Source organism: Nyctereutes procyonoides, unplaced genomic scaffold, assembly GCF_905146905.1.
Source record: "Nyctereutes procyonoides isolate TBG_1078 unplaced genomic scaffold, NYPRO_anot_genome, whole genome shotgun sequence".
NCBI classification, from domain to species: Eukaryota; Metazoa; Chordata; class Mammalia; order Carnivora; family Canidae; genus Nyctereutes; species Nyctereutes procyonoides.
In genome coordinates this window covers 41,826,366-41,851,873 of record NW_026575120.1, presented here as the reverse complement: position 1 = coordinate 41,851,873, position 25,508 = coordinate 41,826,366, and the positions used below count along the sequence as shown (strand labels likewise).

At 62.9% G+C, this 25,508-nt stretch overlaps 1 protein-coding gene across 2 annotated transcripts in view; it reads right to left on the bottom strand.

Annotated features, from left to right (window-relative positions):
- Positions 1-25,246, bottom strand: part of MYOM2 (myomesin 2) — a 52,549-nt gene extending 27,303 nt beyond the window's left edge. The window contains exons 1-13 of one of the 2 annotated variants that reach the window (XM_055335391.1): positions 25,124-25,246; positions 22,168-22,286; positions 20,349-20,510; positions 18,528-18,666; positions 18,222-18,379; positions 17,097-17,189; positions 10,337-10,425; positions 10,201-10,251; positions 8,878-9,042; positions 6,373-6,534; positions 5,248-5,389; positions 3,139-3,338; positions 2,496-2,549 (exon numbers count right to left, since the gene is read on the bottom strand). In XM_055335391.1, the coding sequence (XP_055191366.1) occupies positions 2,496-2,549; positions 3,139-3,338; positions 5,248-5,389; positions 6,373-6,534; positions 8,878-9,042; positions 10,201-10,251; positions 10,337-10,425; positions 17,097-17,189; positions 18,222-18,379; positions 18,528-18,666; positions 20,349-20,510; positions 22,168-22,274 (1,522 nt within the window). In that variant the 5' untranslated portion in view covers positions 22,275-22,286; positions 25,124-25,246. Of the gene's footprint in view, positions 1-2,495; positions 2,550-3,138; positions 3,339-5,247; positions 5,390-6,372; positions 6,535-8,877; positions 9,043-10,200; positions 10,252-10,336; positions 10,426-17,096; positions 17,190-18,221; positions 18,380-18,527; positions 18,667-20,348; positions 20,511-22,167; positions 22,287-24,087; positions 24,225-25,123 lie in introns of those variants that run through there. The other variant, XM_055335392.1, reaches the window with a different exon arrangement.
- Between the last annotated feature and the right edge of the window lie 262 nt (positions 25,247-25,508).

The window sequence follows — 25,508 nt, the reverse complement described above, 5'->3', positions numbered from 1 at the left end:
CGGGGGCCGCTAAGTGATGGGTACGGGGCGGGGGTGCTCTGCTTCAGGAGCACGACACCTCCCTGGAGCCCTGTGAGTCGCATCCCTATGGGACGAGCTCAGAGAGCTGCAGGGCTCTCCCAGGATCCCCGGGCTGTGGAACAGGGGCCCAGGCCTCAGTCCCCCATTTGCAAGTCCTGCCTTTTGTTCCACCCACCCAAGGAGAACGCAGCCTCCACGGGCTGCCAGCAGGTTTTCCTCTAAGTCAATGAGACACGAACTCTATTTGGGATTTTCAGAATCTTCGAGGTGACAGAGCTTGGGAGAATGCAGGTGTGTAGACGAGCCTGTGATTCCTCGACCCCTGAGCGCCCAGACCGGTACTTAGCGGAAGGGATCTGCACAAGCCGGCTCTGGCCAGGCCCGGGACAGGGCGTGCATTTCTCAAGGGACCAACTCAAGAAAGGCTGGACAAGTTGGATGCTATTAAGAGGAGAGCACTGGCAGATTAAACCGTTTGAGGAAGACTTGAAAATTAAACTGGTTAGAAAAACTGAGCAAAAAAATAAAAATAAATTTTAAAAAAACCTGTAAAATAGCAGAGGAGCAGATTTCTTAACCAACAGATTTTTTAACCGTTGTTTTTCATTAAAACAAACAGCATTTGCCGGCTCCTTCCTAGCTCAAACAGGAAACAGACGGGTCTTCAGGAAGGAAGGACGTCAGGGTGGCGACCGGGAGACCCTCCTAACTGCACCTGTTGGGGCCCAGAAATGGGCTGAACGTGGCAGGGAATCCCTGTCTCTATGGATTGTCATTGAATTAGAAAAGGCGTTTGTTGTGCAAATTGAGTAAAATAAACCCTCGACCTCTGCAAAGCACAGCAGGTCCCAGGAGCCCCTCTTCTTCCCAGGGTCTGCGCAGGCCCCGGGAACCGCTGGCTGCTGCGTGCACAGCCTTGCCTCAGGATGCAAGCCCCGCGCGGCTCAGCGCCTGCCGGCGTCTCCAGCCGCCTGGCCTCTGGGTGTCCTGGCCTCTGCGCAAGCGGAGCTTCAGCAGCGTGATGGTGACGCAGCCTCACCCGAGAATGCATCCCGGGCCCCAGGGAGCCAGACAACCTGCCTCCTTATCAGAGGAAACGCAAGCAGAAACACGACACGGGGCGTCCATGACTTCCCTGCAGCTGGAAATGGGATCTGTCATGTCTGTGAACTACGCTTCCATCGCATTGACTGGAACGCTAAGTCTTTTCCAATGTGTCATGGATACGACGGATGAAGGTGCTGTCCTCCCCAGCAGGGCACGCGCTCCCGCGGCCCCGTCCGCCGGCGGCCCTAGTGTGCAACGTGTGCCTCCTCGTTGGGGTGATTTTATTTGAACGTCCAGAGGCCCATGCAGCAGAGCTCAGGTAGTCCCCTCCTCACGGACCCCATCCACCCCGGAGGTGACAGAGGGAACGTCCTTCTTTCTCGTGTCAAACACGCCTATTTATTCAGGCCCGTCTGCTACGGGACCACGGCGTCCACGCTTAACAGAGCCAGATATTACGCAAATAACGACATTTCAACCCGTTATTTAGAAGTCACAGTGAGTCACCCTTTCCTGAATTATTTCTATTACTTATTAATTAACCGGGCATCCTCCCCGATTTCTATGTCTGGAAGTGGAGGAGTTAAGGAAGACTAAATGTGGTGGAGAATGACGTGTTCTCGAGATGTTAGAGAAGAGCTGCTACAGGTGCAGAAGAGCTGATGTCTGGGGACCATCTGGGGGCAAATAGGAAGATCAACCACTGAACCCCTGAGTCCTCAGCTCTCCGGGGAAAGCGCTTGGGACCTCAGGAGGATTTCTTTTTTTATGTATATTTTTTGAGGTCCGCAGCAATTTTAAAGGAGAGCTTCAAAGTCCACCTCCTGGGGCACTAGCTCCAAATCCATGTTTCTTAATTTCCAACCAGTTCGTTGTCCCCTGTGATCTCTCATTGCATACATCTGTTTAAAATCTTCGGCTTTCCGAGTAATCGCGCTAGGTTTCCCTCCTCAACGAGCCGACCCTCTGCCATCCCTGAACGGAGCAGCAAAGAGAAGGGCTCATAAAACCCAGCCTAAGTGGGGGAAGTGCGAACTTTTGGGCCAGGGATACTGGCAGGAGGAACTCAGTCCACTTCTACTAAAATGCTAGAGATGAGATGTTCACTTCAAAAGAAAACCTGAACCCGTCCTCTGCTCACGGAGCCTCAGAGAAAGGACCCAGCCTCGGCCGGAGGCGAGGGCTCCGGGCAGCGTGGACGTCCCTGTGCGGCCCCTGGAGGACGCAGATCCCTCGTGGAGGCGATGAAGCCACATGCAGGACCCCGGGGCCGACCCTCCCTCAACCTGCCTCGCTCCTGTTGCAGGCGTGACCCGCGGCCCCGTGTGTACGCGCGTGGGTGGTCCCCACCCGCTGCGTCTTGCATCTGCCGCTCTGGCCCCCGACCACCATCCCGGATCCCCGGGGCATGCAGCAGGGACACTCACCCTCGAGGTCGTCCTGATAGATCACGATTTCTTTATCTCCCTCCAAGTGGACCGCTGCAGAGAGAAAGGCTGATGCGGACATTGGCATCCAAAGGTCCCCTAAGAAAGCCCCAGTTTCCCTGAGTGCATGCGCGATCCAAACCTCCCCCGTAGGTGATGATCACACCACACCCCCAACTCCAAAGACACCAGGGTGGATGTCCTGACGCGGTGCTCCTCGGAGCTGTGTCCGGGCGCAAAAGGCCCCGCGGGTAAGGAAAACTTTGCGGCTCGCTTCACACCACAACCAAGGGCCCGATCCCTCTCAGGAATCTGCATCACGTGAACGCGTCATTTGGGACCCAAGTGGCTTGGTGTCAAAGCTTTCTGAGTCTCATCACGTGTTGAGATTCTATCACCAACGGACCAAGAAAATTCTAATTCTGAACCCATCTGGCTGGAGTCCGGCCAAGAGCACCAGGAAATGTGGTGAGCCGGCCTGGCCGTGCCCACTCCTAACGCAGCTCCGCGCACGGACAGCCGCAGGGAAAGGGCGCCGAGCCACCCTCAGCCTCCGAAGACGTTCTTAGGACCCGAATACGGCTGAGTGTGGAAGAGAAAGAGCCCACCGCGTGATCCGAGGCTCGGAATCCGCGCCACCTACCTTGCAACCTCCTGAGGTCAACGGGGTCGAGGGCGGCCACGGCCTCGGACACCCTGGACGGCCGGCTGATGCCTGCGCTGTTGACCGCCCTCACGCGGAACACGTAAGACCTGCCTTCGAAAAGTCCAGTCACGGGGTATTTGCAGATTTTCACGGGCGCGTCATTGCACTGAACCCAGTTGTCCGTTCCCACTTCACATCTTCAGATAAAAGAGGAAGAGCGACAAATACGTCAGCCTGATGGAGACACACAGGCCTCTGCGTGCACCGTATGCACATCGCGTGGACGGAAAGCGACCGTAACGGGAAACTACCCTGAGGGATGGTGGAGATCGACACGGTTAATCGACGTTTCTATAAGCAGCAGCATAAACAAACTCTATTCCTAGACAGTGGTATTTAGGAAACGTAAAATATATCTATTTGTATATTTAAAAGCCTTATAATTTATAGCTTGAAGGTCGCTCCCCGCCTTCAGCTATATTTAGCCAAAATCTCCTCCAAAGGTCCCATGAAATGCACTCGGGATGGTCCTTTTTCCAAGTTACAGGTAAAATCAGCAGGTGCCCTGAGCTCCCCGCGCGCCTGCCCCCTGCAGGCGCCCCTGGGCCGCGCCCGAGGATCCCAATATCTCTGAACACCGGCTCGGTTCCCAGCACGTCTCACGTGGCACTTGGGAGTCTTTTGAAAACATTAAGTCCTGACCGGACACCTGGAAACGCAGACGAGATCAGGCTCCACTATTCCCAGGTTGAGAACTTTCAGCACCAGAACGTCATGTCAGATCCCCAGGAGAACAGGGCAAGCTCAGGGGAATCAGCTCTGAGCCAGGGCTGTGCACGCGCCTTAGAAAGAACCTGAGCTCTCTCTCCGGATTATTCGGGACTTTTCTGCACATTCGCGACCAACCTGTGCCAACCGGCTACGGCAGGACGTGGTCAGCGCCGAGTCTGGCAGCGGGACGCCCCCCACCCGGGCTGCGGCAGGGCAGGAGGGCGAGCAGGGGCAGCCGGCGCCCCCCTCCCGAACGTCCTGTGGTGTTCCTCTTGTTCAAGGAAGGAGGGAGGGGAACGGATCACTACTGAGAAGGGCCATGAAATCGTTTTTGCCAAATGGTTGGAAAATTTTTCAAAAGCCCCAGGAAAACAGAAAATAAATGGCCTTGTTTTGATGGTTGTTTTTTTAAAATCCAAGGTAAACCCTGACTAATGCATCCCTCATATCTGACCTTAGCGTCCCCCAAATATCATCCTGATGGCAAACATTGTACCCAAACAAGACCAGCGTGATGCCAAAGGGCAGCCAGACTCCGTGATTTTTCTGAAATAAACACCTTATTTTACTGTGTGTTATACATACGGCATCCTAAACTCCTCCCCTGAGCCACCGTCCCGTGCCCCAGTCTCCTAGACCCCGTTTCTCACGTCTGAACTCATTTTCTTTGACTACCGCTTCCCTCGGTGGTTGGACTGCAAAATTGGGGCATAAATGGCACGTCCAGTAAATTCACTGGCTCTGTGTGGTTTCCTCCCAGGCCCTGAGCGCCGTGCCAAGGAGCGGAACGTGAGGGGTTTAATGATGATCCACACTGACGTCAGTAACTCAAAGGTAAATTCCAATATTTTATGTTTTGAAATGTCAGCGTTTTGGTTTTTTTTTTTGCTTGGAAGCAACAACACCTAATTTAATGAAGAATGGACCTTGGGTACGAATGGGCCAATCTTCCCAGCGGTGCTTCTGTATTGCCCATTTTCTCCTCCTCTAGAGGGAGAAGCGGGACCGAACACCCCCCAGGACCCGGAACCAGGGTTCAACCTGGAGAAGCTGGAGGGGACTCAGCGCTGGCGCCTGGAGAAGCTGGAGGGGACTCAGCGCTGGGTGTCGAACTGGCGAACGAAGACAACACCGAGAAAGCTACCCACCCCGGCTCCGCCACTTGGGACGGGGTCCAACACCCCGGAGCGCCAAAGAACTGGAGTGAGGAACCTGATCTCGTCAACAACAGTGTCACGAACTTGAGTTTAGACAAATATCCAGGCGAGCGGGTTCACGTGCCAACACTGACTTCAGGGACGTCTCGGGCCCTGGAAGGGGGCAGCGGGCACCCACCGGTCAATGAAGTAGCCGATGACGGGGCTCTCGGTGGTCGTGTTGGGCGGCTTCCAGGTCACGATGACGTAATCACGGTTTGCATCGTGGCACTGCAGGTCCATGGGTGCGCCCGGGGCCCCGGTGACCAGCGGGTCGGCGTCTACAGTGGCGGGAGCACAGACAAGGCATGCGGCGGGGGCGCCAAGAGGCCTGCTGCCTGCATCTCTAACTCAGGCTACCTCCTTGACCCCGGGCGACCCTCTGCTTAACCCTCGCGTCTCCGTGACTCGACGACGAGAAGCGAACGTGTGTCTGAGCTCTGAAAGCCAAGACGTTCCATCCTCCATAAAACACTCAAGTCTACGATTTTTCATGATCGATCCCAAAACTGAAGGTCACCTAACGTCACGTCAACAACTGACCAAAGAAATGAGGGTGACGTGGCCTTTCTAACGCCTGAGAAATATCACCTTAGACTTGTCTGTCCTTCGGGGTTTTGCACCGGCCAGGCCCCTGCGGCCCTGCACCCCGCGAGCCCGTCCGAGACCAGGCTGCAGGAAGCGCTGCTTTCCACCGCACGTCACAGGGCGCAGAAGGCCGGCCGGGCTCCTCGGAAGGTGGCCTGGCCGCACCTTTGACCCCAATGCACCCTGCGGTCGCCCCGTGACCATGACCGTGGCACTGCCTCGTTCCGTTCTCCTCCGCGTATTAAAAGCTAGGGATTTCCTGACATGGAGCCACAAACGATCTTTCTCAAGCATCACGGAGCCCCATGTGCATTATCGTCCCCCCCCCCCCCGAGGCTGAGCGAGCACCGGCAGCTTCACCACGTTGCACCCGTTGCGTCTTTATGGGGCAAAACATCTTGCCAGAGGGCGTAGGCGGAGAACGGAAGGGACGCTCAATGCCAACCTGATACATGGGGAGAGACTTGGGGGAGGTTCTAGAACCTGGGCCTGCAAGCTTATGTTGTCTCGCGGGGGCAGGGAGGGCAAGTGTGTATGTATTGCATTTGTTCCTTTATCTTTTCCTCTAAGTTATAATAGTCCCTCTTTTACGCTTTGGTTCAACGCGTGCCCCCCCTCCCCCTCCTCCCCCTCCTCCCCCTCCTCCACCCCCTCCGCGCCCTCCCCCACCTCGCACCTCGGACAAACAGGAAGGCGCTGTGCTCACTGACGCCCCCTCTGGACACAATCCTCAAGGTGTACAGGCCCTCGTCGTCCTTGTTCAGGTGGCTGAAGGACAGGGACGCCTGGCCCTCCCCGAAGAACATCTTGGCCCACCTGGACTCCTTCACCAGCACATCTGAAAGAGCGGTCGCCGCACGGTCACCCCGCACCTGCGGGCCCGACGCCGACGAGGGAAGCTTCAGCTCCGTGACAGGGGCACGCGCGCTGTGGGCCACCCCGCGGGGGAGGCGTCCGCAGGCCAGCACACGCTCAGCGACCGCAGCCACAGGCACAGCGCGTCTCTGCCCGCGGGGTCGGCGGCCGGCTGGGTCCACCTGCCTGCCCCAGGCCGCCCCCCCGGACCCCCACCTCTGCCCTGTGCCGACAGCCTGCCCAGGGAACGCCCCGCCGGGTGCCATCGCCACCAACAGCGGAGGACCCACAAGGCGCCCAGCAGCCCCACGGGCACCCGGGAAGAGGAGCCAGCCCGGAAGGCAGGGAGCCAGGGGCAGCCGATGGACAAGGGGCGACCACCGCGCCCTCCGGGGCTATGTCCAGGGTCGGAGAGGGCGGACAGATGCCCCGCGTCCGTCCCGCAGGAGTGCAGACACGTGGTACAGGCCGGACATCAGCCCGAAGCCTGGGGCGGGTGCGCTGTCTGGGTGCCCAGCACACCGGGGCCGCGCAGGAGGGAGCAGGTGCCTGAGGGCGATGTCACCCGAGAACGTCCCTAGCGGGGAAGTAATAGAGCAGCTCCAGCCCCGGGGCCGAGGGCCGGCGGAGTGCGGTGCGGAGCCCTGCAGCTCGCAGCATCACAGCCTCTGTCGCCGAGACATGGCTTGGCACCGGGGCACACGTGGATGCGCCTTCCTGGGTTAGCGTGAACGCTCGGCGCCGACACGCCCTCTACAGCCACGGGGTGGCCCCAATTGCTTGGTGAACGACATCATAACTTGGAGCTTTTTGCCATAAAAACCACGTCCATGTAAGGAAAGTGTCGTGTTTGTGATTGAGCCCGGCACTGCACCTCCAGGCTCGGGCCACGCAGGTCCCAGACCATGACTTTCCCCACGCGGCGCCTCGGGGGCAAAGCAGAAGGTGCAGAGGTGTCGGGAAAGCAGACCCCTGGAGGTGCTTTACCAGGTTCTCGCCTTCCCGAGGGATCAGCCCAGGCCCACGGTGCAGCCAAGGATGCCAGACGTAAATGGGAGCACACCGGGCAGCCAAGTCCCATCCCAGCGCGTCCCAGCCCAGGAAGGACAGACAGACACCAGGCCACAGGCTCGGAGTGCGGACGACGGCTCCCGAGGCCTCAGGTAACGGGGTCCACGGCGCCCGTACCTCGACCCCCATCCTGGGGCGCGGGGAGCAGGGGGGGCAGGGCGAGGCGGGGGTTCAGGGCGAGGCGGGGGTTCAGGGCGAGGTGGGGGCGCCAGCCGGGGCGGGGTGAGACGCGGGTCCCCGCACAGCCTGCGGCCCTGGCCCTGCCCAGGCACCTGCCGCCCTCCGCAGTGGGTCACACACCCAAGGCAACGTGCAGCCGGGGCGCACGGGGGTCACAGGCCATCGGCTGCAGGCGGGTCCCCTGAGGGAGCGCCCAGTCCAAAGCCGGTCCCTGAGCAGGGTCACCTGTCCGCGGCCCCATCGGCCTCAAGCACAAACCACAGCCAAGCGCCCCGGGATTTAACACAGGTGGCCCTGGTTCTCCTGATTCAATCCAGGTCCTGGACTCGCCCCCGCGTCCTGGCCTCCCGTTTGCACCTCGGGCGCCCGGCGGGGGTGGCATTCCCAGGCCAGTGTCCCCTCGGGCGCACCAGCCCCCTGCTGCCTCAGGGCTCCATGATTTTAAAAAAAGTAAAAAGAAAAAAAAATCCCCTTGTGTTTTAACATCTACAGAGAGGCCAGAGAGGGTGGTCTCCGCTGTCCCCACGGGGATTCCCCAGCCCAGCGGCCTGATGATGATGGGGCCTGGGCACCTGCACCCCAAACCCCTAACCCCTCACCTCCGAGAAGCCCGCTCGGTGCAGGGAGGGGCCGGTCTGTGGTTCGGAACGCGGGCCCTGCACACCCAGGGCCACCGAGGCGCCACGGGTCCCCGGGCCACGGAGAGTGTCTGCGGCTCCAGGACGCGTGGTCGCCGCCACATTGGGGGCAAACCCTGCACCCTGTCCTGGGATGCTTCCCGCACCTTGACGACACCCTGCTCCGTGACTCTGTTTCCCCCTGACACCCTCAGCACCTGGTGGGCAGGCTGACGGTTCTTCGTCCTATTTTGCATCGTGTCAGGTCCCGAGTAAACGCAAGCAGGACCATCCGCTGTTCCGCGGGACCCGGTTTCCTCGTGGGGCCCCCGCCCGGAGAAGGTGAAGGTGTGCACGCCCCGGGGGGGAGGACAGCCGCGCTGGAGAGCCCCGGGGCAGCGACCCCCCGCGGGAGAGCCCCCCCGAGCCCCGGGCAGTGACCCCCGCCCCCCACTCACCGTCTCTGTACCACTCGGCGCGCGGCTGCACCCGCTTCAACTCCGGCGTCACCAGCAGCGTGCACTTGAGAGTGACCGTCTCGCCCTCTCTCCGGAAGGTGACCCCGAACTTCTCCAAGAACTGCACGTCAAAGTGCATGTATGGAAGCACCGACGAGGGGGGCACTGCGTGGGGAGGGGACACGTTCACAGCGGGAGCGGCCGGCACCAGAGCAGCTCCCCCGTGCCCCCCGCCCCTCGGAGGCCGTGTCCCCACGGTCACGTCCAAGCCCTGGGCCCAGTGAGGAGGCATCGGGGGGTGGGGGCGGAGGCGGGCTCCATGAGGCTCAGCCCCAGGAAGACGGCTGCCTGCTGGGCCGACACATGACCTCGGCCGCCCCCACTGCGAGACGCTGAGGCCTGCCCGGGGGCACAGGTGTGCGGGGGCGCTGGGGCGGGGCGGGCTCCCGCGTCAGGGCCGCACACACCGGTGCGCGATTCCGGTGCAGGCCTGGCACCCGATCAGCCGCATTCACCGGCATCCGATCAGCCGCAGGCCCCCAGCACCAAAAGTAAGTCTCAAAAATATGATGTTTAGCAGGGAAGGAGAAGCTTCCGGAAGAAAATGCAGGAAAGTCTTAACAGAAAAAAAAAATCTACAATTGGGAAACACGTGCGTCGCAGGGAGCTCTTTGTCGGGAGTGGGAACCTCCGGGGCTGGTGTCCCCTCCGCCAGCACTGCCCTCAGCTCCTGACGCCCCAGCTCCCAGCAGCAGGCAGGGGTCACCCGACTCGGCCCACGCGCCCGTCCGAGCTCCTGCAGGAGCCGCAAGCATGGGACCTGGGACAACCTCACAACGGGTGCAGACGGGCCGACGGCTGACAAGGTGCAGGTGCCAGGGGCGCCGCCAGTTCCCCCGCAGGCCCGAGGTCGGCGCTTCCGTCACCAACCCAGACCTGCGACATCCGGACCCCGAATCACCGCCACCATAGCTCCGCCCTGAGCCGCGTGCCCAGACCATCCAACAGCCCCAGCACTGGGCCGTGCACCAAGTCCTGGTCCCGAGAGGCTACAGCACGGCGACGTGTCCCCGCTCACCCGACACGCGTCACCCAGCTTCCCCCTGACGGGGCGGCTACACGGGGTCACCTGTGCTTCGGGGCGCGCACAGCAGGGAGAGGGGTGATGGGCCCCAGGCTCCCCTGGCCCCGGAACCGTCGCCGCGCTCGCCCGGCCAGGAAGGACTTGCAGGGACTTTGGAAACGGGACTTAAGGAAAGGCTGGACCCCCAGGAAGTAACGTCCCCTGAAGGTTCTTGGCGCGAGGGGGGAACGGTGACTTACGTCCGATGGGGAGTCCCACTGAGCGGAGAGGCTCCTCGTCTCCGTGGAACCCTGCGGGACAGGCGGGTGAGTGGCGCGGGCGGCGGGGGGCGTGGGGGCCGTGGGGGGCGCCCCCCGCCCCCTGAGGACCACTCACGTCTCACCACCACGGCGGCGTTGGTCGACACCTGCCCGTACCCATTGGTGGCCACGGCCGAGTAGGTCGCGGTGTCATCGAAGTTTGCCCTGGGGGAGAGAAAGGGAGGCGGCATCCTCAGGCCCGGCTGTCTGGAGGGGCCCAGGCCCCCCGGATCCGAGCACGGTCCTCCAAAGCCCCGTGTGTGGCCTCGATGCTCTGCCAGGGGTGACATAGGATGGATGCGGGGTCCACCCTGGGAAGGGGGTTATATAGACGCGGGTCTGCTGCGGCCTGGCCTGGCCTCCCTCCGCCCTGCGGATGCTCGTGGCTCTCCTGAAAGCTGCCTCCATCCGGATGGCCTGGGCTCCCCGCGGGCCACCCCAACTGGGCCGCCTTCCCGGCTGTAGGGGCCAAGGGGGCGCCTGTCACCTCCACGTCCAGGGAATCCTCCCCCCCAACAGGGACTCCGCGTGTGCACGGGACGCTACGGCCCAACCCCAAAGCTCATGGTCACCCGGCGGTGGCCTGAAGTGTCCGAGCTGCACCCACCGCAGGCAGCACCCACGGGGAGGGTGCGTGTCCCCCCGGAGAGACCCGGCGCCTACGGCCAGCTGACCCCGTGACCCCGGGTGGAGCCCCTGCGCAGCCCGGCCCCAAACCACCCTGCAGACGTGCGAGCTCACTTCCTGGCCACGACCGACGGCCCCCGGACCCCGCGGTGGGGACCCCGGATGAGGAGCAGGAGCTTCCACTAAATGCTGGGCCCTCTCTGGCAGGTGAGTTGGGGCCCTTGAGCAATGGCCTCCAGCGCCCCAGGAGAGGAGCGCCGCCCTGCACCCGGGGCAGGGGGGCAGTGACCCCTGGGGCGTGCGGTGCACGAGGCGCACGAAGCCGTCCCCTGGCCACCCAGGAAGTGGCATCAGGACCACATTCATCCGGGACAAAGTAACACGGAAAATCCCACTCTTGGGAAACAGGAGGTTTTCCAGAGGCTTGGGGTTGAACCAAAGCTCATGGTGCCCCGAGGACCCAGGACCCGGACGCGGCGTCTGGGGGATCCTGCACTTGTGCCCCTTCTCACCTGCAGCACCAACAGTTCCCTCGCCCGCGTGCACCCAGCGGTGTCTGCAGAGCCGGGCTGAAGGGGCGGGGCGGGGACCAGGGAGCCAGGGGTGCGGGAGTCCGGACGGAGGCAGCCCCCACCCGGAGCGTCTCCCCCAAGACCTTGAGTGGCTGCTCCGGTGGAGAATGATCCGGGCAGAGCCAGCTCGCTCGTGAGCGCCACAGGCTCGGCAGGGCCTCTTAGCACCTAGGACTTAGCGGGCGGACGGGGCTGCACCGGGGAGCTGGACCCTGCCCTGTGCTCAGGGTGCCTGCGCCCCGCTCCGTGCCATCACCCACGAGAGGAGGGCAGCGTCCTCGGGGCGTCGGGCGCATGGGCCCCGCTCAGACCCACTGACTTCTGCAGTCACCCGGGTGCCCAGGTGCCCACGGGGGGGCTGATGGGGGTGGAGGCCTGACAGGGGGTGAGCCTGACAGGATGGGGGGGCCTGACCAGGTGGGGGCCTGATCAGGGGGAGGGGGCCTGACCTTTGGGGGGGTCTGACCCAGTGGGGAGCCCTGACCCGGTGCGGGGCCTGACCGGGGCTCCAGGCTTGTGCGTGTTCTCTGCTCCCCGACGCGCACCGGGCCACACTCGGATCATGAGCAAGCGCACCCGCCTGGCCCTGTGCCCCCCGAGCAGGTGACGGGACCGGGATGCTGGTGCAGACGCGAAGCACACAGGGGCCGGCGGGCATGCGGGGTGTGAGGAGACCACACCCCACTCAGAACTGCATCTCGGGGGAGCCTGGGGACCCAGGGGCCTCCCACAGCCTGACAGGACCCGGTCCCTCTCCGCCCCCCAGGCCGCGCCCAGAGACATGGCCCCCCGGTGACTGGGAGGCCTCGTGTTCCCTAGGACGGGTTCCTGGGGGGCAGGGGCCTCGGTCCGTGCAGAGGCCACGGGCACCTCCGCGTCTCGGGGTCCCCACACGCCGCCTGAACAGCCACACGGGACAAACGCACGCCGTGGGGTCCCCGTGAAAGAGGCTGGGACACGTGTCGGGGGCTCGGGGCCTGGCCTGGTGCGGCCCAGCATCCCCCTGGACGGGGCATTGAGCGGGCCCGACAGCTGCGGCCGGGGCAGGGGCGCGGGCAGCAGGCCAGGGGCCACTCGGCAGGAGCACGTCCAGCCCGGGGAGACGCAGGACTCGCACTGTGGGCCCGGGACGATGCCGGGAGCCTATAGGGCGGGTGGCTCGGGGTCACAAGCACTTGAAGAATCCAGGCAGCGGCCAGGGAGTATTCCCGGCGCTCACGTCACCCCCGGCGGCAGCAGGAAGGGCCCCCCCCCCCGCCCCCGCGCAGCCCGGGGCGCAGCCAGCACATTCCACACCTCCCGGCCGCCCGGATCGAATGACGGCCACTCAGCACTGCGGTATGAACAGCTGAGGCCAGGGAGCCCCCCGCCCCCCGGCAGCCGCGGCCGGGTCGGGGACACAGGAGCGCCAGGCTGGGCCGAGCCGCGCCCCACGGCATCGCAGCCCCGTGGGCAGCCCACACCTGCGGGGATCAGGGCCGGCGACCACCCCACGACTAAGGGAAAGGCTTCATACTTGACGCCGGGGAGCGGAGTCCCTGCCGCAGCTGCCCTGGGCGCCCCGCTGAGACCCCAGGCTGACCCGCGGGACCCAACGGCCCCGCACTAGGGGGACACACGGCTCTGGCCACGGGCGCAGCCTCCACGCCGAGGACGACACTTTCCCACATGGGGCTTCCAGGCCCTCAGATCTCGCAGGCGTGGGAAACAGAGGAGACAACCTCCTTCTCTGAGGCCTCAGCCAGGGCCAGGGCGGCCCAACCCCACGGCGAGGACCCCCGGCCCGGCACAAACGTGGGCGCAGACCCCCAGCCTCAACCTGGCCGCGTCCGGGGCGCCCCTGCCCGGCAGCCCGAACTGCCCCCCACCTCTCCCTGCACAGCCTGCAGGCCCTGAGCCCTCCGCCCCGGTGGCCACCGACAGCCTGGCCCCCCCATCTCCCACAGCCTCGCCCCGATGATGTCCTATAACTAGGCCCTGACCCGGGATCATCCCCCCCAGCCCACCCTGAGGCCCTGACCCAGGCTCATCCCCCCAGCCCACCCTGAGGCCCTGACACGGGCTCATCCCCCCCAGCCCACCCTGAGGCCCTGACCCGGGCTCATCCCCCCCAGCCCACCCTGAGGCCCTGACCCGGGGCTCATCCCCCCCAGCCCACCCTGAGGCCCTGACCCAGGCTCATCCCCCCAGCCCACCCTGAGGCCCTGACCCGGGCTCATCCCCCCCAGCCCACCCTGAGGCCCTGACCCGGGGCTCATCCCCACCAGCCCACCCTGAGGCCCTGACCCAGGCTCATCCCCCCCCCCAGCCCACCCTGAGGCCCTGACCCGGGCTCATCCCCCCCAGCCCACCCTGAGGCCCTGACCCAGGCTCATCCCCCCCCCAGCCCACCCTGAGGCCCTGACCCGGGCTCATCCCCCCCAGCCCACCCTGAGGCCCTGACCGGGCTCATCCCCCCCAGCCCACCCTGAGGGCCCTGACCCGGGCTCATCCCCCCCAGCCCACCCTGAGGCCCTGACCCAGGCTCATCCCCCCGCAGCCCACACTAGGCCCTGACCTGGGGCTCGTCCCCCCCAGCCCACCCTGAGGCCCAGGGCTCATCCCCCCCACAGCCCCCAAGCCTGCGACCACGGCCTCCTGATTTACCGTGGGGTTCACTGTATTCCTGTGCTTCCGGCTCAGCTCCTTATGCCGGGTGGTAAGACCTCAAAGACCTGGGTTTGGGGCCTGTTCTCAAGCATCTGGACCTGCTCCTGACCCACAGTAGGTTCTCAGTAAACAGCACCAGGAGGCCCAGACGCCAGGCCCTCCAGCTTTTTGAAAGAGCCTCCAATTTACCCAGAAAAAGCAGGGTAATAACTTGTCACAAAGTTTCAGCCACATCATGAGGTGGTAACACCTGCCGTGAGCAACGTGCAGGGGAGGTGACGGCTCTGGTGACGGGGAACCTGCCAGGCCAGGTGGGGAGGGGAGGCCCTGAGCCCGGCGCAGGGGGCTGGCTGCACCCGAGCAGCTGCCGTCCTGGGGGAGGTATGGGGGCAGCACGGGGGGCTCAGGCCCGGCGCCAGCCCCAAGTCCCAAGCTGAGGAACCAGCAGGAGGCAGCGGTGGAACCAGTGAGTGTGAGGAGGAAAAGCACAGAGAGGTCGGAAGGACTTCCTGCGGGTGGGGTGGGGGCTGGCCGCCTCCCCTGGGCCAACAGGGTCAGGCTCTGAACCTCACCCCAGCCCCACCTCGGAACAGGAACCCTCCTAGGTCAGCTCAGGGCCCCTCCCCAAGGCCCATCAGGGACCCTCCTGTGTCAGCGCAGGGCCCCTCCCCAGGACACAGCAGGGACCCTCCTAGGTCAGCTCAGGGCCCCTCCCCCCCAGGACTCAGCAGGGACCCTCCTAGGTCAGCTCAGGGTCCCCCCAGGGCCCAGCAGGGACCCTCCTAGGTCAGCTCAGGGTCCCTCCCCCCCCAAGGCCCAGCAGGGACCCTCCTAGGTCAGCTCAGGGTCCCTCCCCCCCAGGGCCGCAGGACCCTCAGCAGCTCAGGGCCCTCCCCCCAGGCCAGCAGGACCCTCCTAGGTCAGCTCAGGGTCCCTCTCCCCAGGTCCCAGCAGGGACCCTCCTAGGTCAGCTCAGGGTCCCTCCCCCCCAAGGCCCAGCAGGGACCCTCCTAGGTCAGCTCAGGGTCCCTCCCCCCAGGGCCCAGCAGGGACCCTCCTAGGTCAGCTCAGGGTCCCCCCCAGGCTCAGCAGGGACCTCCTAGGTCAGCTCAGGTCACTCCCAGGTCCCAGCGGGACCCTCCTAGGTCAGCTCAGGGTCCCTCCCCGGGGCCCAGCAGGGACCCTCCTAGGTCAGCTCAGGGCCACTCCCCAGGTCCCAGCGGGGACCCTCCTAGGTCAGCTCAGGGCTCCTCCCTTCCCTAGGGCCCAGCAGGGACCCTCCTAGGTCAGCTCAGGGTCCCTCCCCCCAGGCCCAGCAGGGACCCTCCTAGGTCAGCTCAGGGTCCCTCCCCCCCAGGCCCAGCAGGGACCCTCCTAGGTCAGCTCAGGGCCCCCCTCCCCAAGGCCCAGCAGGGACCCTCCTAGGTCAGCTCAGGGTCCCTTCCCTCCCCAGGGCCCAGCAGGGACCCTCCTAGGTCAGCTCAGGGTCCCTCCCCGCAAGGGCCCAGCAGGGACCCTCCTAGGTCAGCTCAGGGCTCCTCCCTTCCCCAGGGCCCAGCAGGGACCCTCCTAGGTCAGCTCAGGGCCCCCCTCCCCAAGGCCCAGCAGGGACCCTCCTAGGTCAGCTCAGGGCCCCCCCCTCCCCAGGGCCCAGCAGGGACCCTCTTAGGTCAGCTTAGGGTCCCTCCCCGCCAAGGCCCAACAGGGACCTTCCTAGGTCAGCTCAGGGCCCCCCACCAGGGCCCAGCAGGGACCCTCCTAGGTCAGCTCTGGGCCCCCCTCAGGGCCCAGCAGGCGCCTCAGCACCCAGTGAACCCGGTCGCCAGGCTCACCCCCACCCTGCCAAGTCTGTGCAGCGGGTCTGGCCTCCTCCTCGCCCCCGCCCGGCCCCGCCCTCTCCTGGAGTGCACACCCCACTTCCCTCCCAGCACCCGGGCCTGGGCCTCCCAGGGGTCCCCGGATGCAGCTCGTCGGCCTGACCTTTTCCTTTACAGAACCGACTGGAAGGTGTTCCTAGAAAGGGAAAGACTCCCGTGGGTGGAAGCGCATCGGGAGAAGCCGCGGGCTCTGCGGGTCAAGCTGCGACTTGTCCACGGCCCGGGTCGCGTCTCCACCGAGAATTATTTTACTGCGGATTATTTCTCCTCTAAGTGAACCGAGCCCCCTTGGGATTGGCCGCTCTGCTCGTCAGGGGTGAAGCACTCAGTGAAGTTGTGCGTCGACATCTTACCGGTTGCTTGCCTGCGCCAGCTTCCCTCCCCCCTCCTGGAAAGCCCGTGCCACTTGCACGTGCACACAGGCGTTTATGGAACAGGCCAAAATCTGCGTGGCCTGGTTGCCTCCTCACGGTGCTTCCCGTGACGCCGACAGGGGTGACGTTTTTATCATCTCCCTGTTGATAGTGATTCTCAGATGAAAATATCACAAATTGGGAGGAGTTAGTGACCTGTGCAAAGTCATGAGGGACGCGGCCAATTGGGCTCCGAGGCCAGGCCTTTGCGGCTGCACGAGCCCAACGGCCCCTCCTCAGGTCCCTGTGGGGCCCGCTGACCCGAGGGCCACAGCCGGGCCGCAGGAGGGGTGGGTGCGCTGGGTAAGGGGCGCCCTGCAGGGTGCCACAGTCTCCTTGAGAAGTAAAATCTGTGTCTACACGGAAACAGGGAAAGACATGCAGAATCTTCTTTTGGTTAAAAATAACAAATCTGGGCAGCTCAGGGCTCAGCGGTTTAGCGCCACCTTTGGCCCAGGGCGTGACCCCGCGGTCCGAGGAACGAGTCCCGCGTCGGGCTCCCTGCATGGAGCCTGCTTCTCCCTCTGCCTGGAGGCTGGAAGAGCCCCTGGGTTTGCCTCCGGGGGCCCCACACGGAGCACGACAAAGGGAGCTCCTCCCACAGACTAACCCAGAAACACCAGTGGAGTCCCGAGAACCCATGGATCCGGGGTGCCCTGAGCTCTGGGCCCGGCCCTCCAGGCCCGCCCAGCCCATACCTGTTGATCTCCAGTGTGTGCACGCCGTACTTGCTTTCGATCCTGTACTTCCCCGGCTCTCCTGCTTGGCAGATCAAACTCCCGTCCTTGTACCTGCACGAGGGAAACCCTCCTCTCAGGCCACGGGCAGAGCGGAGTCTGCGTCTTGTCCCAGGCCTCCTTGCAGCTCCCCGGTAAGGCTCCCTCTGTGCCTGCCAGTGCCCCTGGCCCTGGACCCGCGGGCTCGTCTGCCCAATGTGCGGGAGAGAGCAGCACTTGCAGACCTCGGCCTCACTGGGCCGCTCCCAACCTATGACAGGGAGGGCCGGACGCCGCCCTGGGCTTCGTGAGGAATTGGGGATAAATTGTTACCCAAGAAAAAAATGTTGCCGGTGTTAGCAGGTCCCAGGCCAGCCTCTCTGGAGAGTCCAGAGGATCAAAGCGTGCTGGATCCCGACTCCGACTGCAGGAAGCTGGCCTCCCCGCCCCACTCAGGACAGCAGGACCTCGTCTCCCTGGGATCTGGGATCCGCAGGCCTCTGCCTCCCCAGCCTGCCGGGCAAACAGCCACACGGCCCGGCGCTAATCTTCTGATCCAGACTGAGGGCCCCAATCGGGTTTTGAGCAAAACGTGTTGGGTTTTGGCAGCAAGCTACAGACTTTTGTAATGTCACTCCTAGCAAGTGGGGAAACAAACATGTATGCAACACACGGACAAACACAAAGGGTCTGCGGGGCCTGGGCCCTTGGTTCTTGACGTCACCAGGTTGGCTCAGCCGCAGCACCACACGCGGTTCCACAGCGTGCTGCTCAGGCCTCCCACCGCGGGTCTTCCAAGACTTGAAAGAGCCCCTCATGTAAACCCAGAGCATCTGGAGGAACTTGTTTTTACATGAAAATCCTCTAAAAACTCAACTGAGTTAATTTCGCTAAAGTGCCTTTGGGTGCTGGGAGTGGACACACAGGAGTGTAAACCTGCCCCCCATGGAGATGCACACGAGGTGGACGAGGAATGGGGTGCGTGCCGTGCGTTTCCTTCATGTGGGTCTTCTGCACCCGCATGTTGCACCAACTGTTACCAGGTCCTTGGGAGAAAGTGCCGTGCGGCCCTCCTCGGACCCCGGGGACAGAGAAGCGCGCACTCACCACTGTACCACAGGGGTGGGAAAGCCTTGCACGGTGAAGCACAGCTTCACAGACATCCTCTCCCAGACGGTGTGGGACCTCAGGCGCACCAGGATCTCAGGGGCCCTGCGCATCCGCTCCAGGTACGAGTGCCTGTCCCCGGCCAGCTTGTCCTCCACCTGTCCCAGGAAGCAAGCAGAGGTCAGTGCACCATGGGAAGTGGCTGCGTGACGGGTGAGCGAGGCTCTGTGCCGGCAGGCCACACGCACGCCGTGAGACCACCATGACAGTGCCACGCATCTCCGGGAGCCGTGGAGATCCCCGTACCATCTCCTGAATGGCGTATTTGTCCAGCTTGTCCTGGGCCTGTGAGCGCGCCAGGTGCACGTTTTCCTCCATCTCGGCCAGCTCCCGGAGGAAACGCTCCCGCTTGGCTTCTCCGTAAGAAGCCACCAGGGACTGGTACCTGCAGGGGTGGAGAGGCGACGCTGTTCCCAGGGCCGCAGAGGGGCATGGGGGCACAGACGGCCCGGGCACTGCACACGCTCTCCCCAGGCGCTCCTCAAGTGGGACACATGCTGGGCCCCCGGGGAGCTGCCCTCTGCGCTCCAGTAGAGTAAAAAGGATTAGATACAAAATCGGGCTTCTTCGACCTGTAACGGTGGACAACGAGGTGCCGTCCACCCGGCCGGAGTGCCCTCTAGCGCCCCAACACTGCCGGGCCCGCCGCCGTGCCCGCCCGGGCCCCTCCTGCCCACTGTCCGCCTCACACACGGACCCGGGGGCACAAGGCCGAGGCCGTGCTGGGAACTTGGGACTCGCCGACGCCTCCTTGGTTTTTATTTTAAACGAAGACGTAGCAGTAATTCAAACGGACCCACCCACGGAGCCACGGATTCATCTTTCGAGAAGGACCGATTTGTCCCCTACGTTAAACCAGCATCTGCCACGGAGGGTGAGGAACTGGATGAGCCTGACACGCAGGCGGGCGCCTTACCCGCCGCTCAGCTGCCAGCCTCGGGGCCCAGCCTGGCGGGAATGAGGGAGGCTTAGCGCGAGGACTGTCCCGCGCCAAGACCACGGGAGTCACGGCACCCTCTCCCCGACCTCCCCAGTTAGCACCACTTCCCTCCACTCCCTCCTGTGCAAATGGAGGCACAGGAAGTTTCTGGGACATGTTCAAGGTCACAAGAAGGAAAAGCCGATAAAATTATACAAAAAGGTCCAGTTCCCACTCCTCCTGCCCAAACCCTAAATAAACATAGAACCATTTTTTTTTTTAAATACCCCAGCACCAGAAAATCCAGATTTGGGTAAGGTGCCCATTGTGAAGTGATTCTCTCACAAAAGAAATCCTTACTTTGCCATAAAATTTGCACTCAAAATTCCCAGAAGGCGTTCGAAAGGTCATTCAAGGTTGACCAAAGCAAGGCTGGTCCTTTCAGCTGCACATTCCCGTCACTCAGACCCCTTCAGTCACAGCTCAGGGTTCAAAATGAAGCCCGTCCACCAAACCCTCAGCTTCCACCCTCAGGGCTTTAAGTGTGTCAGACAATAGAGAAAACTTTCTAGAAACAGTGGGGGGAGTAGGGGAACCCAGCGCAGGTAGGACAGCAGGCTTTAAGGGGCTGAGCTGTTCTGTCCCGTAAGCCCACACCTGCTTCTCCGTGATCGGGAAGCAACGGGAAGACTCACGTCCTCAGTAGTCCCTGTCCTCCCCGTGGCCAGCCCCCGGCGCGGAGCGCGCTGCCCGCCAGCCTCGGCCCGTGCGGGGCCTTCGCCGCTGTCCCCCTCCCGGCCCTCCCAGCTGGGCGCTCGCGGCGAGACGGGCGGCCGGTGGGAACCTCACGTTAACTTGACGCTGTCGGGGGCCCTCCCGTTCCGAGAGGACAGCACGGGGCGGACACGGCGTGCCGGGGTCTGCTGCCGGAAGGAGCCAGAAGGAGCGGAGGGCAGCCAGCAGCCAGCCTGTAGGACTCCCCGACCCTGGGACCCCTGCAGGGCACCTTCACGGTCACGAGAGGCCCGCACGGCCCTGGGCTCCCCACTTGGCCCCGACCCTTCCGTGGCCTTGGATCCTTCCTGCCCCCGGCCCTGGAGCCCTGACGCCCCGGGCTCTGCGCTGGGCGCGCAGGAGGACAGCCTCACCTCCTCTTCTTCTCGTGCTCCTCCTCCTCCTCCTGCGCGGTGCTCACCCGCTTTGCGCAGATACTGCAGGTGGTCGCTGCAAACGATCCCCGGTCCGACGCTCTCTGGGAAGACGACTTCTGAGAGAGAGACTTCTGGGAAGACGACCGGCTGGAGGTGTGCCTGGGCCATCACAGAGACAGTCACGCGTGTTAGAGACGTGTGCAGACTTATCCCAACACAGGCACCACCTTTCTCCTGTGCCTTGAAACGTGCAGGCACACGACCACGAGTGAGCACGGCACGCGTGGGTGCAGACACACAGTGTTCGCACCTCCCGGAGCACACGAGCTCGTGTGTACGCCCCTGCACAGGCACTGCCCCCATCTGCACACACGCGTCCTCGGAGGGGCCCCTTCACACAGGAGCACCTCTCCTCCCCTTGCCACTCTCCGTCCATGCCCTCGGGTGCCTCCTGGCCTAATGCCACGATTATATATATCTCCAAGGATTTGAGGCTCCCAGAGGCTGCTGGGAGGGCTGTGCGGGGTTGGCTGTTTGCAACGGGGAGGCAACACAAGGGCCATAGGCAGGTCTAAATATAGGGTGCTGGTGACACGCACAAGCTCCCCTGGCCGTGGCTCGGCACGCCCAGCAGCATCTTCAGTCCATCAGCATAGACCACGGGCGTGTGGGGCATGTCCCCGAGGGCGCTGTGCTTCAGAAGCTGGCCGAAGACCTGTGGCTTCACACCAGCCCCGAGGCCTGAATGTGTTTACCTTATCGCTATATTTATTATGATCGCAGCAAAACTACTGACATTTGCTTCAGTGATCTTTCCTTTGCCCCCACGAGCTCCTCTCCCACTGCCCCTTCTCAGTGCCCTTCTGTTTTGGTGGCGTTTCAGGTCCTAGTTCTGAAAGATGTATGAAAGGGGGGATCCCTGGGTGGCGCAGCGGGTTTGGTGCCTGCCTTCAGCCCAGGGCCGGATCCTGGAGACCCGGGATCGAGTCCTGCGTCGGGTTCCCTGCATGGAGCCTGCTTCTCCCTCTGTCTGTGTCTCTGCCTCTCTCTCTCTCTCTCTGTGTGTGTCTCTCATGAATAAATAAATAAAATCTTTTTTTTTTTTAATTTTTTTTTTATTTATTTACGATAGTCATACAGAGAGAAAGGCAGAGACACAGGCAGAGGGAGAAGCAGGCTCCATGCACCAGGAGCCCCACGTGGGATTCGATCCCGGGTCTCCAGGATCATGCCCTGAGCCAAAGGCAGGCGCCAAACCGCTGCGCCACCCAGGGATCCCTAAAATCTTTATTAAAAAAAAAAAGATGTATGAGGGGCAGCAAAGTCAAGAAACATTTGTTAAAAAGTCTCTGACTTTATCATCTAAATGAGAGGCTCAGAGCCAGTCTACTGGGATTCCCTGGGATTTACCAGGATCCACTGATCCATCGGGATCTACCAAGACTCACCAGGATCTACCAGGATCCACCAAGATCCACTAAGATTCACTGGGATCCACCAAGATCCACCAAGATTCGCTGGGATCCACTAGGATCCAGCAGGATCTACAGGGATCCACCAGGATCCGCCAAGATCCACTAAGATTCACTGGGATCCACTGGATCTACCAGGATCTACCAGGATCCACTGGATTGCCTAAGACGCTCCACATGGAGTTTGCTGTGCAACCAGGAGAGCCAGATTTCCCCTCTGGCGCTAGGAGCATGCCGTCCCTGACCCTCCCCAAACCGGTTTCCAGAGGACTGGGAAAAGCTGCTTTAATGCCAGAGGCCCACAATCAAAGCTCTATCGATCCAACAGCTGAATTTGAACTCACTTTTTTGCAGCATACTCGTCCAGAAGGTACCTTGTCTGAACATTGCGGTACGACTGGTCGAAGTGCTTGTGTCGCTTTTGGTAGAAGGGCACTGTGACAAGAGACATCTTCGTGCACACCTACAAGCAAAGAGGGTGTCAGGCGGTGCTGAGCTCCCTCCCAGAGGCCGTCCTGCTCCCGCAATGTCTACGCCACCACTGCAACTTGTTCCAAAGGGGAAAATCAACTTCTATTGGTAAAACTCATTTGGGGTCAGGGGTGAGCAGGGCGGGGGGATGGAAGAAAGATTATATAAGTGAAAATAATGTGAGGCTAGGAGTTTGGAGGCCTAGTAAGTTCCCTGGACCAGTTGCCATTTTCCGTTTGCCTCTATGGAATCAGAAGATTGGGCTATATGTTTCTTTTCATTGTGCGTCAACAAATATTTATAGACTATGCAGCTTGCTCAACAGAAAGCAATGTGAGTGATAAGGATAAAAATAAAACACAGATTAGAGACGTAAACAAATACTTAGAATACAAGATAAGAGCAGAGGGAAGCGCGCAGGGGGCACATGTAACAGGAGAGGGCAGCCAAGTGGGGTCGCCTGGAGCAGGTGACACTGGAGAACAGCCTTGACGACGGACAGGCTGACAGGTGGAGACGGGCGGGGGCAGGCACCCCCGGGGCACAGGTGGGAGGCAGGAAAACACAGGGGCTCCAGAGACCCGAACACTTAACCAGAGGTCACTCTGGCCCGATGACGGGGCTCTGGGGGTCGGCCTCAGCTGGGAAGTGGGGGGCTGGACAGGGAACCTATCCCCAGGACACTGCTCCGATCCAATCCTCTAAAGTTGCGCCTCACAGGTTACATGTAGACTCGCAGGGCTGGGGAGGGCGGGGAGCAGGGCCGAGGCCACAGGAAGCGGGGGATGCGGGCCAGGAGGCACATTTTGACGAAAGTGTCTGGAAACAAGGAACGGCTGAGATCCGTCCTGCAGGGTGGGTCAGAATGCAGGGCAGTGAGGCAGTGGGGCCGACGTCCACCCACAGGGAACGCGGCACGGCTTACCGGGCCAAGGGACCCTCTGACACGTGCACGGACGGGATTCCTAAATGTCCGTGATCACCAACCTCCAGGTACAGGGCAAAGGGATTCCCAGCGGAGCTCGGCTTTCCTCTTGGTGTTTACACGAGAATCATCAAGAAGGAGCCTGAGGCACGGCCCCGCGCCAGGACGGTGGAAGGGCGACAGGCCCCCCACCCGGGACAGCGCACCTGCACCCTCCACCGCCCCAGCCTTCCGAGCCCCGCGCAGACCAGACGGTCCTGCCAAACACATGACGTCCTCCACGTGGACTCCTCACAGCCACGGTCCCCAGACGGCGACCTTCCAGAGTCACAGAATTACGGAGCACGGAAAGCTCCCTGGGGATTACCGCGACTCTGCTGCCCTGGGGGCGGGACACGATGCCAGAGAGGGGGAAGGGGTTCCCTAAACCCCGCAGACGGCGCCGGCCCACCCCGAGCCGTCAGCCTTCAGGCTCTAAGACCACTGAGGCCGAGAGCGGACCTGGGATGGGGTCGGGAGCCCGCGCACCTCGCTCACCCCCGAACGCCGGCGTCTCCTACTGACCCTGTGGGCCCCTGGGCGCCGTGCTTGGTGCGGAGCATCAAACAACCAGAATTGGTAGCGGCCCAGCGGCACCCCACCTGGCCCGGAGCCAGCGGCCCTGGCCCTCCTGACTCTGGCCCGGCTCCCCCGTGGCCCCCGGCCCCCCCACAGCACCGAGGCTCCCGCACGTCGGTGAGTGATGCCCCGACGTGAAATGCAGCCTGTCCTCAAGCACCGGGGCCACGCGTCCGTGACGGGCTGGCACCTACCCTTCCCGCAAAGGCACCTGAGCCCAGCTTTCAAGCCACCAAGGACGGTAACTCACAGGAACGTCTCAGCCACGATGCACCGCCTTCCACTGGGTAAGAGACGTGGCAATTTGTGCAGCTAAAGACCTCAGGCGATGAACGCCCTGGATGAAAGCTGCTCCAGAGGAAGGAAGGGGGCACCCGGCCCCCGCAGCTGGCCTGGCCCAGGACCCGCTCTGCCCAGGCTCGTTGCCCCGAAGCTCTTCCCAAACTGCTTCGTCCCGAAAGAAAAGGTCATTGAGCACAAAATGCCCCTTAAATCATCATCAGTGACAGACCCAGTTCGGGGCGACGCGTCACTGCTGGCAGCGGACTTCCTGCAGGGCTTCTCCCCATACCCTTTCCGGGCGGTGGCAGCAGGGGCAGGGCTGTCCTGGCCGCCCCGGAGCGCCCAGGCTTCCAAGGAGCCTGAGTCCTTCTGTGCTGACACCTCAGCAGGATCAAATTCGATCGAGCCCCCGGATCATGTGCAGCTTCCTGAACCGGAGAGCTCTGCGCGGCCCACGCGGCTGCATGAACCAGCCGTGGGGAAGCAGCCCGCCCCCTCACATTGCCCCGCGGACCCCTCGCTTCTGTAAGGAGCCGGCCTGTCGGGGAGGCCCCGCTCCCAGCCCCAGGCCCCGTAAATTCGCTGCAAGGGTGACCCAGACCTGGTTTATTTAAAACTCCATTGCAATGACGTCCGCTGCCCCCGTCTTTGATGCCCGTGTCGCTTCTGCTCGGCGTGGAGCATGGAGCCCGGTGGTGGGGACGCGAACCCCCCGGCAGGAGCAACCCCACTGCCCGGCAGCCCTGCCTCGGACCCCATGAAACTGCCAACCCTGGTGAATGGGCTCCGGGCCCCGCGGAGACATCCCGGGCCTCAGGCGGCACGTGAAGACGGCCCCGGGGACGCGACCCCAGACGGCGGCGCTGCGGCTTCCCTGTGTCACCCAGAGCCTGCAGCCGACACCTCCCTCTGGCTCAGGGCCTCGGGGTGGCCCGGCCCCGGCGCTCACTGCCTCTCCTCGCAGGGCCCCAAACTGGATGAGGCAAGGAGGGGAGAGAACTTACCCGGAGAGAAAGGGAACAGGCCCAGAGGAGAGAAGCCCTGCCTCGCCCGGCTCAGCCCCGACGCAGCTCCGGCTGAGGACAGCGAGGCTATTTGTCCGTCCAGACGCCCGGCCCTCCCTCCCATTTATGGCCTGGGAAGGCGCTATATATAGCATGGGCGGCCTCGCCCCAAACTCACGACCTGCATCGTCAGTCATCAGCCCCATCCGAGGAGGGAAAAGTCTACGGGTTGGAAAAAATGAAAGTCGGAAGATGCCAAGCGCCCGTCCTGAGCCACCCCGTGCCCGGGGAGTCGGGCGGCCCCCACACCAGGCCTGGCTCTCCTCCCACCCGTGTGCACGTTGCCACACAAGTTCCCAGACCTCTCTCCAAGCCTGCGATGCTG